Source organism: Chelonia mydas, chromosome 2, assembly GCF_015237465.2.
Source record: "Chelonia mydas isolate rCheMyd1 chromosome 2, rCheMyd1.pri.v2, whole genome shotgun sequence".
NCBI lineage: Eukaryota > Metazoa > Chordata > Testudines > Cheloniidae > Chelonia > Chelonia mydas.
This window is the reverse complement of record NC_057850.1, coordinates 1,852,278-1,866,993: the sequence shown is the minus strand read 5'-3', so window position 1 is coordinate 1,866,993 and position 14,716 is coordinate 1,852,278. Positions and strand designations below refer to the sequence as shown.

General features: G+C 62.4%; 2 protein-coding genes across 3 annotated transcripts in view; one reads left to right on the top strand and one right to left on the bottom strand.

Annotated features, from left to right (window-relative positions):
* The window catches only part of SHARPIN (SHANK associated RH domain interactor), a 47,303-nt gene extending 43,159 nt beyond the window's left edge, over nt 1–4,144 (top strand). For both annotated transcript variants that reach the window (XM_043538917.1, XM_043538916.1), the window contains 4 exons: nt 895–993; nt 1,504–1,647; nt 2,361–3,668; nt 3,705–4,144. In XM_043538917.1, coding sequence (XP_043394852.1) covers nt 895–993; nt 1,504–1,647; nt 2,361–2,441 — 324 coding nt within the window. In that variant the 3' untranslated portion in view covers nt 2,442–3,668; nt 3,705–4,144. The remainder of the gene's footprint in view (nt 1–894; nt 994–1,503; nt 1,648–2,360; nt 3,669–3,704) is intronic.
* LOC102930751 (cytochrome c1, heme protein, mitochondrial) lies at nt 4,005–13,307 on the bottom strand. Its single transcript, XM_037891782.2, has 7 exons — nt 13,024–13,307; nt 7,772–7,965; nt 7,305–7,431; nt 5,818–5,975; nt 5,215–5,375; nt 4,599–4,699; nt 4,005–4,366 (listed from the first exon to the last, which is right to left on the bottom strand). The coding sequence occupies exons 1-7, from the start codon at nt 13,117–13,119 to the stop codon at nt 4,262–4,264; spliced, it is 942 nt and encodes a 313-aa protein (XP_037747710.1). The 5' UTR covers nt 13,120–13,307; the 3' UTR covers nt 4,005–4,261.
* Nucleotides 13,308–14,716: the final 1,409 nt, after the last annotated feature.

Below are 14,716 nucleotides of genomic sequence, written 5' to 3'. Positions count from 1 at the left end.
GCACCGTCTGTCTGCCGAGCCGGAGCAATCAGCCAGCCAAGCTGCAGGGGCTGCGTCCCAGACTCCGTCTCTCTCTGACCTCTTCAGTCTGCCCCTGGTGAGCCCCAGGCTTCATCCCCTGCTGCTCACGGCTGGAGCTGGGGTCTCTGCTCCACTTCCCTGCTGAGCAGTGGAGATGTCACCTTCCTCTGAGTCGTTGGGGCTTCCTAGTCTCCCTGTGAGCTTCTGCATTGACATGGGGTTGCTTCCAGCAGGTCCAGTTCCTGGCCCAGACAGCCAGGCATCACCCCACCCTGTTCTGTGCTGCCTCCCATGAGCGGCCGTCACCCACTTCCTCCACTGGGGAGCAAATCAAAGTATAGAGGGGAACTGAGGCACACAAAGGCATCATAAAATTATACAAATAATTCCTACTTCATCCCAGGGCCCCGTCAGGATTTCAGGGTGGGAGGCTGCTCCGGGGCAGGGTGCAGCAAGGGAGGAGGTGACATGGGGGGGCTGAGGTGCAGGTTCTGGGGGAGGGCTTGAGCAGAACCAAGGGCTGCTGCGTTGCTGGGGCAGGGGGCGAGTCAGTCACTTAATATCCAAGCCCTGGGTCCTGCCCTGTGGCTGGGAGAGCGCTGTATCCCCCGGCGGGGCGCCGAGCTCTCATGGCAGAGGGGGCCCTGGAGACTGAGAGGGGATTGACCATTGCCCCGGGGTCAAAGCCCAGCCTCCCTGGCTCCCCCCCCCCCCCCCCCCCACCACCAAGCACCATAGGCAGGGGCCCATGGCGCAGTGCCAGGCCAGCTGGGAGCAGCTGTGTGGGGCTCTCAGCCGGCCCAGGGCCTACCCACGCAGAGGCTGCTGCAGGGGAGCAGGGGCTGATTGCTGCCCATCTCATCCCCCGCCCAGGCCATCCACGAGGGGAAGGACTGCCGCCAGTACCAGGACGACCTGCAGCTCCAGGCCCAGGACGACGCTGCGGCCCGGCAGACCAGCGACATGCTGCAGGTGAGAGCACGGCCCCGGGCGCCGGGCCCAGCCCAGGAGAGCCCCTGGCCGTGCTGCAGGTCAAGGGGGAGCGGGGCACCGAGGGTCTCTTCCCGGCTCTGGCATGGTTTGCTGTATGGTCTTGAGGAAGGCCTGTGCCCCACCTGTAAAACAGGGCTAGCAGTTCCCAGCCTCACTCCCAGCCCTGGGCTCCCCACAGCCCCAGGCACCCCCCAGCTCTGCCAGTGCCCCTCACTCCCAACCCGCAGCCCCCTGCTAGCCCAGCCCTACATCCTGCCCCCCAGCTCTGCCAGTGCCCCTCACTCCCAACCCGCAGCCCCCTGCTAGCCCAGCCCCAGGCACCCCCACAGCTCTACCAGGGCCCCTCACTCCTGACTTGCAGCCCCGGCGAGCCCAGCCCTGGGCTCCCAGCTCTGCCAACACCTCTCATCCCAACCCACAGCCCCCTGCTTGTCCAGCCCTGGGCTCCCCCCAGCTCTGTCTCCTCTGACGGCTGCCTTCCCCTCGCAGACACTGGTGCAGATGGGCGAGGCCATGCACTGCCCCGTATGCCGGATCATCGTGCAGAAAAAGGACGGCTGCGACTGGATCCGCTGCACTGTCTGCCAGACGGAGATCTGCTGGGTGACCAAGGGGCCACGCTGGGGGCCCGCGGTGAGCTGTCACAGGACCGGCAGCCCTGGCCCCCAAGCGCCTGTCCCCAGGGCAGGGAACTGCACCTGCCGTGCCAGGCCGGGCCTCTGCTGCCTCCCCCAGGAGCTCATGTTGGGGGGGAAGCTCGGCCATGGCCAGGGGAGTAGCAGGTTGTGCAAGGAGCAGGCTCCTCCGCCTGGCTGTGTGGCTGCCCCTTCCCCCTGGCTCCAGTGGGAGATTTCCCCTCCCGTGAGCTACTGCGCCAGGCAGGGAAAAGCTGACCTGGCCCCCTGCCAGGCCATGGGTCTCAGGTGCCTGAGGCTCTGCCCCAGCTGCTAGAAGAGGGGTGCTCAGGGCAACGCATGGGCTAGAAGCCTGGGCTCTGGGCGGGGGGAGCCCCCCTCGAGCCAGGCAGAACTAGGGTTGGTGCCCCCAACCCTCCCCCGGGAGGGAGCCCTGAGGCTTGTGCATGTGGGAGCAGCAGCCTTCCCCTCCCTCGGCCCCCACCCTGGCTCCACAGCTGTTCCTGCTGGTGGGACCCTCCCTGGCCCTGACATGCTGCTCCTGGGGGCTGGAGGGGAGCAGCTGGCTCTGGCTCCTCTCACCTTTGAATGCAGCCCCCCAGGGAGAGGTGGGGAGATGCTGCTGAACATTTCCCCCCCACAGGCAGCTGGGGGCAGGTGTGTCTGTTGTCCATCGTCATCGTCCCCCCCTGACACTCTCCTCCCCTCCAGGGCCCTGGTGACACCAGTGGAGGATGCCGCTGTAACGTCAATGGGCAGAGGTGCCACCCGCACTGCCAGAACTGCCACTGAGCACGCGGAGCCATGCCTGGGCCTCCCCCCCTCGGCAGCCCCCTGGCCCCAGCACAGGTCAGGCAGGTGCCTTGCTCCTGGGGGAGCGCCTAGCCCTTGCCCGTGCAGTGCCTTGAGGGGCTCCTCCCTGCTCTGGGGGGCTTTCACCTCCCACTCTGAACCTGGCCCAGGGCCTTCTTCCTGCTGAGCCCTAGGCTGGGCCTGTCTCTGCAGCCCCGGGCCGGCCAGGGAGGGAGCTGTTTGGGGTCAGGATTTCAGAGCAGCTGCTGCCTCTGCACCTGCCTGCCTGGCCCCAGGGCTACATTCGTGCTTCTGGAGCTATGCAGGGCTGGGGTAACTGGGGGTGGGGAAATGCTGCTGGTGTAGAGAGGTCCTCAGCCCCCCTGCAATTTAACCTGGGCCTTGCCTTCACTTGCCCTGTGCCCTGTACCCTCTCCTGTGGCGGTTGAGTGCCTCCCCCAACACAGGGAGCTCCCCGTAACGACCTCGGGGGGCGGGGGTTTACAGAGGCTGGTGTTTCCCACTTCTGGGAGGATCCTTCCTTTGGAGGATCCTTGGGCTGCAGGGCCCAGGAAAGCTGCACACTTATCCCTTACTGTCATGTGCAGGGGGCAGAGACGTCCCTTGGCCCCGGCCCAGTCCCCCCATGCCCAGCGTAGCACAAGCTGCTCCAGGCTGGCCTCCCTCTCACCCCTCGGGCTGAGCTGTTGGGGGCAGCCTGGCACTGCCCAGCTCATGGCCAGGCTGCTTGAAGGATTTACCTCCGGAGGGTGGCTGTGGCCTGCCAGAGCTGGTGCAAGGAAGCAGCCCCAAAAGGCCCCAGTTGGGCTCTCTGCCCCTTTGGGCAGCTCAGGCTGTGAACGGTGCCACCCCCAGCCGGCATGGCAGGAGAGCCCATCGTGGCTGCTCCTGCAGGAATCCAGCAGCTCGTGGAGATGGGGCCGGTGCCAGGCTGGTCTGGCTCTGGGGAGGCAGTCAGGGCCACTGCACAGCAACACACACATCTGTTGGAGGCACCAGGGCAGCAGCTAGTGCCCATGCCGCAGGGCACTGCAGCCCCGGAGATGCTAGCAGCAGTGGCCAAGAGCTGGGGTAACTGATTTGCCCCACCCCCACTGCAAGGGGAGGGAGCACGGAGGACCCCAGCCAGGCCTCTGTGCAGTGCCCTTCCCTGCAGCATGCTAGGAAGAGGGACAGGGCTGCTCTCCATGAAGCCTGAGGGAGGGAGTGGGGCCGCTCCTCACTGCCGTGGGGGGGGGGGAGGGGGGGGGAATCAGCCTCTGTCGGGCACCTCCCTCAGTAAAGTGAGTGCTGCGTCCCCGCTGGCCCCAACACAACTCAGACAGATGCTGCTCTGGGGACAGAACTGTTTAATAAATGTCACCATTACACACAGGCTCCCCAGAAGCTGGGGCTGCAGGGCACAGGCCTTCCCCTCGGGCTGTACTGGGCTCCCCTGGGGGTGGGAAGGAGGCAGGGGAGCAGGTGGGAGTGACAGGGCCAGGGGAAGGCGAGGGCCCCCGGGCAGGGCCTAGGCCAACACACCACACCACACTTCCCCACTGAAGACTGAAGGTTTATTTCTGCCCCCTCAGCGGGCATGTGCAGACAGCAGCCGCCCCCCTTCCCAGAGTCCTTTCCCAGGCCTAGCAGACGAGCAGCTGTGTCCAAGGGAGAGGACATTAAATAAGAGTAACACGTCATGAGGAGTGGGCTGTACCCGTCTGTCTGTCCAGCTGTACATACATTCCTGTCCCGGGAGGGGCCGCACGGCGGCTGGGTGGCCAAGGCCCGCAGGGTGGCAGGCTCCGGTCCAGTTCTTACTTGGGGGGCCGGTACGCGATTTTTCTGCTCTTTAGTACAGACCACCTATGGCGCTTCAGGTAGTAGGTGAGGGGCACCAGGAGGCCAGCCATGATCAGCATCTGGGAAGGGAAGGGAAGGGGTTAGGCCAGGCCCTGCCCTGCCCCCGAGCACCTTCCCCCAGCAGTGCATGGACCCAAGGCACTGGCCAGGGCGAGGGCCGGCAGGAATCGCTCAGACACATGCCCAGCCTTGCCAGCAGGCCAGGCCGGGCTCCTCCCTGCAGTCCAGGGCACTCCTCAGGCCCCCCAGAGAGGAGCCCCTGTCCCCAGCACCCCGGGGGCAGGCACTGACCTTCATTCCCATGCGTTTGCGGTGATCGTGCTCCGGCTCTGCTGCCCACCTCAGGAACGTGCACACGTCTTTCGCTATCTGGGACATGGTGGCCGGGGTCCCTGGGACAAAGCAGAGTCAGCGGCGCCCCGTGTGCAGGGTCCGCGGGCGCCCAGCCCCACACCGCGCGCGCGGGCCGGAACGGGGTCCGCGGGCGCCCAGCCCCACCCCGCGCGCGCGGGCCGGAACGGGGTCTGCGGGCGCCCAGCCCCACCCCGCGCGCGCGGGCCGGAACGGGGTCCGCGGGCGCCCAGCCCCACCCCGCGCGCGCGGGCCGGAACGGGGTCAGCGGGCGCCCAGCCCCACCCCGTGCCCAGCCCCACCGCATGCAGGCCCAGAGCAGGGTCCGCAGTGCCCCGAGCGCGGGCCCAGAGCAGGCTGGGGCCGGCCCCTGGGGAGAAGCACAGAGCACAGCCAGCACGGAAGGGACTCCAGGCTGCTTGGGGCGCGAGGCCCTGGCTCTGTGCTGCGGCTGTGCAGGCAACAGGCACCTCAGCCGACCCTCCACAAGCCCCTGGCGGAAAGGGCCCCGCTCCGGGACAGGCTGGGGGGCCTCCCGGCACAGAGCACCTCTTACCATCCTCGAACTCCAGGATCTCGCTGTAGATGGGGGGCGCCATAGCGATGGCCTGCCCCGGGAAGTAGGGGTTGTAGTGCAGCTCTTCCCTCATGACCACCCCAGTGGGCGGGTCGCAGTAGCCGGTGAGGAGGGAGAACACGTAGTCCTCACCCCCGTGCCTGAAAGACAAGGCCAGGTGAGATCCCAGGCCCTGGCCGAGACCCGCTGCCCCTAGGCCAGAGCAGCCATGCTGTGTGGCTGCCCTGCCCCTCAGGCCAGGGCGATGAGCCCTCGGCAGTGAAATCCCGGCCTCCGACCCGCTGACACCCCGAGATGGGGGAGGAAGTGGGAGGGCCTGAAAGGAGCCTCTGATTCTCCTGGGGGTGGGCTCTAGGCCTCACTGGGTGTGCTTAGGGCCCGCAGCACAGAGCACCCACCTGGGCTCAGCTTGTCCCCAGCACCATCTGCGCATGGGAGCTCTAGCCGCTTGAGTTAGTCTCAGCATGCACTGCTCCAGCACCTCTCGGAGACCTGGCTCAGCCGGCTGGGCCCTGCGCTCCTCCCCGGCTGCCCTGTTACCAGCTGCTCAGCCCCCCAAGGGCGCACTGGAGGGAGCCTCACCTGGCGCTGATGATGTAGCTCAGGTCTGGGGGCAGCGCCCCGTTGTTGGCTGCTCGCGCCGCCTCAGGGTTGGGGTAGGGCTTAGGGAAGTAATCGGAGAGCTTGCCTGGGCGCGTGAACATCTCGCCGTTCTCATCAGGGCCATCGACCACCTCCGCCTGGCACGAGAGAGCACTGAGCCAGGGCCCAGCTCACCCCACAGAGTACTGAGCCGGGGCCCAGGGGCCCCCGCGTCCCGCCTGGCACGAGAGAGCACTGAGCCAGGGCCCAGCTCACCCCACAGAGCACTGAGCCAGGGCCCAGCTCACCCCACAGAGTACTGAGCCAGGGCCCAGCTCACCCCACAGAGTACTGAGCCGGGGCCCAGGGGCCCCCGCGTCCCGCCTGGCACGAGAGAGCACTGAGCCAGGGCCCGGGGCCCCCGCGTCCCACAGAGAGCACTGAGCCAGGGCCCGGGGCCCCCGCGTCCCACAGAGAGCACTGAGCCAGGGCCCGGGGCCCCCGCGTCCCACAGAGAGCACTGAGCCAGGGCCCGGGGCCCCCGCGTCCCACAGAGAGCACTGAGCCAGGGCCCAGCTCACCCCACAGAGTACTGAGCCAGGGCCCGGGGCCCCCGCGTCCCACAGAGAGCACTGAGCCGGGGCCCAGCTCACCCCACAGAGCACTGAGCCGGGGCCCAGCTCACCCCACAGAGCACTGAGCCGGGGCCCAGCTCACCCCACAGAGTACTGAGCCGGGGCCCTGGGGCCCCCGCGTCCCGCCTGGCACGAGAGAGCACTGAGCCAGGGCCCGGGGCCCCCGCGTCCCACAGAGAGCACTGAGCCAGGGCCCAGCTCACCCCACAGAGTACTGAGCCAGGGCCCGGGGCCCCCGCGTCCCACAGAGAGCACTGAGCCGGGGCCCAGCTCACCCCACAGAGTACTGAGCCAGGGCCCTGGGGCCCCCGCGTCCCGCCTGGCACGAGAGAGCACTGAGCCGGGGCCCAGGGGCCCCCGCGTCCCACAGAGAGCACTGAGCCGGGGCCCAGCTCACCCCACAGAGTACTGAGCCAGGGCCCTGGGGCCCCCGCATTCTACCAGGCTGCAGACAGTTGGGCCCAGGGCCCATCCCACAGAGAGCACTGAGCTGGGGCCAGGGGCCCTCCCACCCCACAGAGTACTGAGCCGGGGCCCAGAGGCCCCCACGCATCCCACAGAGAGAAGCAAGCTGGGACCAGGGGCCCACTGTATCTCACCAGGTCGCAGAGACAGAGCACCAGGCTGGGGCCTCTGTGTCTCGCAGAGACAGAGCACTGGGCTGGGGCCCAGGCAGCCCACAGCGCCTGACTGTGAGGGGCGAGCTTCCCATCACCCAGGGCCTGGGAGGGCACACAGCAGTGAGTCCAGCTCTTCCCCCCACTTCCAACACACACCAGCTAGCAAGAGCCAGCTGCCAGAACTAGGGTGTGGATCCCCCCCTCGGAGAGTCCCCACCGCTGTCAGTCTCACCTCCTCGGCCAGGGCCTTGGCTTCAGCCTCGGTGTGGGAGACGCCGATGAGATTGCGGAAGGCCAGGTACTCCATGCTGTGGCAGGCGGCACACACCTGCTTGTACACCTGGTAGCCGCGCCGGATGCTGGGAAGAGAGAGGTGGCCGTGAGCCCCTCTGCCTGGCCTAACCTAATCTGCTCGCCATGGCTCTGAGTGGGAAGGGGCTGGAGGAGCAGAGTCACAGCAAGCCCCTGTGCCATAGCCAGACCCCAAGCCCCCAGCATTCCCTGGGGGAGCCTGAACATCAGCCAAGGGCCAGCGAGAGCCAAGAGTTGTGGGGCTGACCTGTCACCCCTGGGATGCAGCTTCCCCACCTGCCTGTGCTCTGACCCCCTGCAGGGGGCTGGCAGCTCACCCCCGGGCTGCCCTCCCTCCAGCCACGGGTTCACTCCATCCCCAGGACAGCCGGCGCCCCCCTCACCTACCTGTCGTGATCCAGGGAGGCCAGCAGGCCGTTGTGGCTCCAGACGTAGCTGGGAGGGTGCAGCAGCAGGTCACTGGCACTCACAGCCGTGTGGAGAGCCAGGGCCAGGCCAGCCCCGCCGGCAGCCAGCACGCCCAGCGCGGACAGCGCCACCTTCCTGCCACGGGACATGCCCGACAGCGACGACATGCTGGCCTGGAACACAGACGAGAGCCGGTCAGCCTGCCAGCTCCAGCAAGGGGCACCCGCCCCCAGCCACGCTCCCCAGAGTCCACCCCGGCGGGGCCTTTGGAACCTTCCCACGCCCCAGGAGAGGAGGGTGGGGGAGCAGCCTGTGGGTGCACGGGATGCAACATGCCTCCAAGCCTGCTCAGCCGGGTGCCTCCATCTCCCCCGACAGGCAGGAGACGCTGGCCTGCTCCCGCCCGAGCAGAAGGAAGCAGAGTCCCCCTTCCACACAGACTGGGAAGGGCGCAGCGGGGTCAGGAGCAGGAGCTGAAATTTCAGCTGTCAGAGCGGCAGCCCCCAGCGGGGGCCCTGGAGCACTTGCACCGGAGGGGTAGGGGTGGGAAGCAGCAGGTGGGTGGGCTGTGGCTCTCCAGAGCTCCCTGCTGGATGGATTCTGTTTAAGCCAGCCAGCCAGCACCAGGCACATGGGGCGAGTCCAGGCCTCTCAGCCCACCCCTCACCAGACACAGAGATGGGGGTCTCTGGGGCACTGGGACGAGCAACTTCCCCTCTTCTCTACAAGGGGAGCAGCGGGCAGGACTATGGAAAGCCCAGGCTTAATAGCCCTCAAGGGAGCTGACCCATGTGCATCCATGGTGGGAGTGAGCAGGGGGCACAGAGCTCCCACAGCAGGGCAGGACAGTAACCAGGCCCAGCCCCAGCCCCACAGCATCTCATGGGCAGTGTCACACAGTGGAGCCCTCCACATCGGCGGGAGTGAAGGGGTGAGACATGGACAGCAGGTGACGGGCTCAACTCTTAGCCACACAGCCTCTCACAAGGCATGTGCCACATTCACAGGGGTGGCTAGACTGTCTATAACCACTACACCGTGCTCCACACCAGACCCAGAACAGAACCTACCTTTCCTGATTTATTAAGTTAAAAAATTGCAAATGGTGCATTTATTTATTAGGTTACATTTGTATTGTGATTTGGATCAAGCTCAATTTGGATAGAATTTGGAATTTAATTAAAGTGCACAAAACAGTATTTTTAATCTTTTTATTAGTTTAAATAAAACTAACTTGAGTGTGGTGGACACGTCGATCAATTGTTTGCCTTATGTATGTGTTGTATTTAAAACTAACTCAGGTGTTAAACAAAGAACGTATTATCTGTAGTTAATTAATTGAACTGATGAATGTGGTGACCAGAAACAGTCAGGATTTTAGAGCTAGTAGATCTCATCCTCTCTCACCTTGTTTTTATTCGTAGATTGGAAGAGGGGAAAAGTTTTCCTGCTTTTTCAGCTCCCAATTGGTTTCTTACCTTTGAATGAACTAGTCACTGAACTCGAGGAATAGACTGAAATTAAGACAATATTCCCTCTGCACCTGCAAAACAGGCTGCCGCTGTCAAAAGCAGGTTTAGCGCTTCGACAAACTCTGGTTTCCAGTACTTAGCCAGAGACTCCACCAGTTCAGTGGTTTGATATTCCTTAAAACTTCAGTGATAAATGTGTACAGCTTAACACTATGTTTTATATTTAGTTTAAATGATTAATAGATTACAGTAAGTTTAGGCCTTAACAGACACTGTCAATTTCAAATTTAATTTTAAATAGATTTTTTAAAACGTATTTAATTTAAATAAAAAAAGCCAATGTTTGTCATCACTGATTGTTACCCACCCCGACTGCAGGCCAGTGGACACAGGCAGAGAGGCCAGCACTGGGAGTGTCACATGAGTGCACATGGTCCCATCTCAGCAAGTCCCTCTGAGCTCCGGGGCAGCTGCTGCTGTTTGATTGCAGCGCCTTGTCACCAATACGGCAAGGGAAGCAGCCATGCCAACACAAGGAACCACAAAGCAGAGTCCAGCACCATTCAATACCCACTCGGACCACCTCACAGCCAGCTGCAGCTACACTAACTACAGCGATGCCTGTTGCAGCATACCGCACGCCAACACCTCTGCAGAAAGCACTAATCTGAGCATGGGGACTGGGAGCCAGGAACCCAGTTCATGCTGATTTAAGCACTGGACTTGGACAAGTCATGGTGTCTCACCATGCTGCTGCTTCTCTGAGTTTAAGACCAGAAGGGATCCAGTCTGATCCCCCCTATAGCACAGGCCAGGGAATCCCACCCAGTTACCCAATATTGGGCCCAATAAACTGATTGGCTGACGCTTCCCGAAAGGCAACTAGCATGGATGTGAGGACTTAGACATAGGTGGAGACTCTATACGTTCCTGGGGAGTCTGTCCCAGTGGTTCACCACCCTCACTGCTAAACATCTGTACCTAGTTTCTCATCTGACTGTCTTGCTCCAGCTTCCAGATGCCACCCTACTAGATCAAAGAGCACGTTAGCACCTGGTGTTTTGTCCTGTGACAGTCCTTACCTACTGTGATCAAATCATCTCTCACTCTTCTGTAAATTAAACAGATTGAGCTCCTTAAGGAATTTTCTCCATCCCGTGAATCATTTTTGTGGCTCTTTTCTGCACCTCTCCAATTTTTCAACATCCTTTTTAAAACGTAGCCCCCAGAAGTGGCTGCAGCGTTCCAGTGTCCGTCTCAGCAACACCGTGGCTAGAGGTAAAATCCCCTCCCCGCTTCTACTCCCCATTTATACATCCCTGGATCACATTAGCCCTTTCTGGCACAGCAGACTTCTGTTCAGTTGCTCATCCCCTGTGATCTTTTCCAAAGTTACTGATGTCCAGGATACAATCCCCCAGCCTGTAGGTCAGGCCTGCATTGCTGGTTCCTAAATTTGTAACTTTCCATTTGGTTGCACTTTGTTTGAATGGGCCCATCTTACCAAGCGATCCAGATCTCTGTACAACTGGCCTGTCCTCAGCACTATTTACCACTCTGCCAACCCTTGTGTCATCCACAAGTTTTTATTAGCAGTGATCTTATATTACACTTATCATAGAATATCGGGTTGGAAGGGACCTCAGGAGGTCATCTAGTCCAACCCGCTCAAAGCAGGACCAATCCCCAATTTTTGCCCCACATCCCTAAATGGCCCCCTCAAGGATTGAACTTGCAACCCTGGGTTTAGCAGGCCAATGCTCAAACCACTGAGCTATCCCCCACAAGTTGAATAGCATCAAGCCCAGTACTAATCCCTGTGGACCACCACCAGACTCTCCCATTTAAGAATGGTTCCCCCACTGACAACTACTTTCTCAGATCTCTCACTTAGCCCGCTGTTAGTCCATTTAACATAAGAACGGCCATCCTGGGGCAGACTAATGGTCCACCTAGCCCAGTATCCCGTCTGCTGACAGTGACTAATGCCAGATGCTTCAGAGGGAATGAACAGAACAAGGCGATTTATTGAGTGATTCATCCTTGTTGTCCAACCCCAGCTTTTGGCAGACAGAGGTTTAGGGATACCCAGAACATGCGGTTTCATCCCTGACCATCTTGGCCAATAGCCATCGATGGACCTGTCCTCCAGGAACTTCTCATTCTTTTTTGAATCCAGTCAGTCTTTTGGCCTTTACAACAACCCAAGCAACGAGTTCCACAGATTGACTGTGCGTTGTGTGAAGAAATACTTCCTTTTGTGTTAAGCCTGCTGCCTGTTCATTTCATTGGGTGACCCCTGGTTCTTGTGTTATACGAAGTAGTAAATAACACTTCCTTATTCATGTTCTCTGCACCATTCATGATTTTATAGACCTCTATCATATCCCCCCTTAGTCATCTCTTTTCTAACTTTTTAAATTCCAGTCTTTTTAATCTCTCCTCATATGGAAGCTGTTCCATATCCCTAATCATTTTGTTGCCTTTCTCTGTATGTTTTCACAGGACACGTACTCGGATACCATACAGTGCTAGTGTATCAGAATGTTGTCTGCTACTTAGCCAAAAACCTTACAAAAATTTAAGTCTATTACAGCTATGTAGTTACCTGTATCAAACTTGCAATCTCACCTATTTTGCTTCCCAAAGAGAAGTTTAAGGAGTGACTTGATCAGTCTGTAAGTACCTATATGAGGAACAAATATTTAACAATGGGCTCTTCAATCTAGCAGAGGAAGGTCTAACATGATCCAGTCACTGGAAGCTGAAGCTAGACAAATTCTGACAGGAAATAAAGCGTAAATTTTTAACAGGGAGGGTAATTAACCACTGGAACAATTTCCCAAGGGTCGTGGTGGATTCTCCATCACTGGTGATTTTTTAAATCAGGACTGGCTGTTTTTCTAAAGCTCTGCTCTAGGAATGATCTTGGGGCAGGTGTCTGGCCCGTGTTACGCGGGCAGTCAGACCACATGATCACAACAATCCTTTTGGATCTTGGAATCGATGAAAAGAATAAACTCAGGTTTAATTACACCCAATTTCCAATAAAACCATGTTGACTGGAAGACGGGAGTGATGACCTTGACACACCTTAGTAGAGAGAGAAGGATTCGTCCATAATTCCTCAGTGCTGGGAAGACGCAAAATGCCAGGTATGTGACGCCACTCTCACTAGCCGCAGGATCATACAGGGGACGATGCCCCGGTAACAGATGCGGCTCCCGGGAAAGGGGCAGCCCCGCGGCTCCCGGGAAAGGGGCAGCCCCGCGGCTCGCCCCCTGGGGAGACCCAGGCCCGTGCGGGAGGGGAAAGCCGAGGCTCGCAGACACGCTTATGAAGGGAAAGGAGCCGGAGCCCGGAGCCGAGGGCGGCGACCTGACCCCTCCGAAGGCTCCCGCTTCCCCAGCGCGCAGCAGGAGGCGGCCGCGCTCCTGCTGGACCCCGGCAGCCACCTGCGGGGCGAGATCGGCGCAGCGCGGCCCCCGCCCAGAGACCCGGAGCTCCGGCGCCAGCGCCCGGCCGACGACTCGCCCCCGCCCCGCGGCCTGCCGAGGCGAGAGAGGCGCCCGCCGGGGGTCCCCGCCCGGCCACACCCAGCCCGAAGCGCCCCGAGGGCCAAGGGCCGCTCCCCAGCTGCGGGGCCCCGGGCCCGACCGGGCGGGGGCGCCGCGCCCCGGTGACCTTCAGGGCCGGGCAGGGCGCAGAGCCCGGGGGGGCGCGGCCCGGGGGCGGCGCGGCGCGGCCGGCGGGTCTCACCTGGGGGGGCCGCAGGCGGGGCCCGGGTGGCGGCGGCAGCAGGGAGCCGCCCCGGGTCCGCAGCACCAGGCACCGCGCCGCCGACAGCGCCGCCATCTTGGTGAGGAGCCGGGGTCCGCCTGCTTCCCAGGGTGCACCGCGCAGGCCGGGCCTACGGAGGCCGAATGGGGAGAGGGCGGGACTCGGCAGGAGACGCAGAAAGGGCGGAGCTTGCAGGGCCTCTGGGCACAACTGATATCCGGTCACGTGGATCGGGACGCCGAGCCGGAAGCACCGCCCCCACCGGAAGCAGCCCCCGCGCCGGAGGTCATGAGGTCATAACCCCGCGGCACCGCTGGGCGGGGTCGGCCTGGGCCACGCCCCCACCCCATGGGACTCCGCCCCCCCAGCCCTTCCCCCTCCGCGCCGTTCTGGGCCGGCCCCCCCCAGCAGAGTCCTCGGGCTTCCCCGCCCGGCTCCCTGCCCTAGGCCCGGCCCCGCTCCGGGCAGGGAGGGGAGATTCCAGGGGCTGCCCGGCTGGGGAGCCTGGGGGCGAGCGCGGAGCTGCGGGGGGAGGGGAGCCAGGCCCCGGGGCGGGAGCTGCGGGGGATAGCCAGGCTCCGGGGGGGGGGGGGGGGGGAGGGGAGCCAGGCTCCTGGGGCAGTAGGAGGAGAGCAGCTGGGTTCGGGGGTGGGGGGAGCTGCCAGCTGGGGGGGGATAGCCAGACTCTGGGGGGGGGAGCTGCGAGCTGGGGGGGAGGGAAGCTGGGCTCCGGGGGGGGGAAGCTGCAAGCCGGGGGGGGATAGCCAGGCTCCCGAGGAGGGGGGAGCCAGGCTCCCGGGGCAGTAGGAGGAGAGCTATGAGCCTGGGTGGAGGGTAGCTGGGTTCGGGGGGTGGGGTGGGGGGGAAAGCTGCCAGCCAGGGGGGATAGCCAGGCTCCGGGGGGGTGGGGAGCTGTAAGCCGGGGGTGAGGGGAGCCAGGGTTCAGGGGGGGGAAGCTGCAAGCCAGGGGGGATAGCCAGGCTCCAGGGGAGGTGGGGAGCTGTGAGCCGGGGGGGGGGAGGAGAGCCAGGGTTCGGGGAGGGGGGAGCTACGAGCCGCGGGTCTCATCCCCACACTGCCCCCTCACGCCAGGTGCGGACACACACCCGACAGACCATCAGTGCGCACATGAACTGCAGTGGCTGCAAGTTGACCAACTCGAGGTCGCCTTGAGTTTTCAGTGTAGCCGAGGCTTGGGGAGAAGTCCACTCCCTCGCTTCAACTCGGGGGCAAGTTCTGGCTCTTGCACTCATGAACCTCCCCCTCGCAGCCAGCAGTTCCAGGGTGGGGGAAGGCGTCCTCTGAGGAGAGGGGGCCAATGTCCTTGAAAGCTCTGAACATCGGAAGGGGGGGCCTGTACTCCCCCGCGTGGACCTGGTTCACAGCCAGGCACAGAGGAGGTGGGCACAGAGATTGGTGTTGCTGCATTCGGACCACCACAGCAGTGGCTTCATGGGGGATGTTGATTTGCAGTGTAAATTGGGCTGCCCCCTAAACTTGACTTCACCCCATGTCTCTCACTGCATCTGGCCCGGCCTCCGCTGCTGACACACGACCTCCACAACCACCTCCCTGCCTTCTGCCTGACCTCCTGCAGGAACCCCCCTCCCTGACCTGTCCTTCCAAGGCCTGCCTCTGCCATGCTGCTGTCACGTGCCAGATGGGGAGAGCC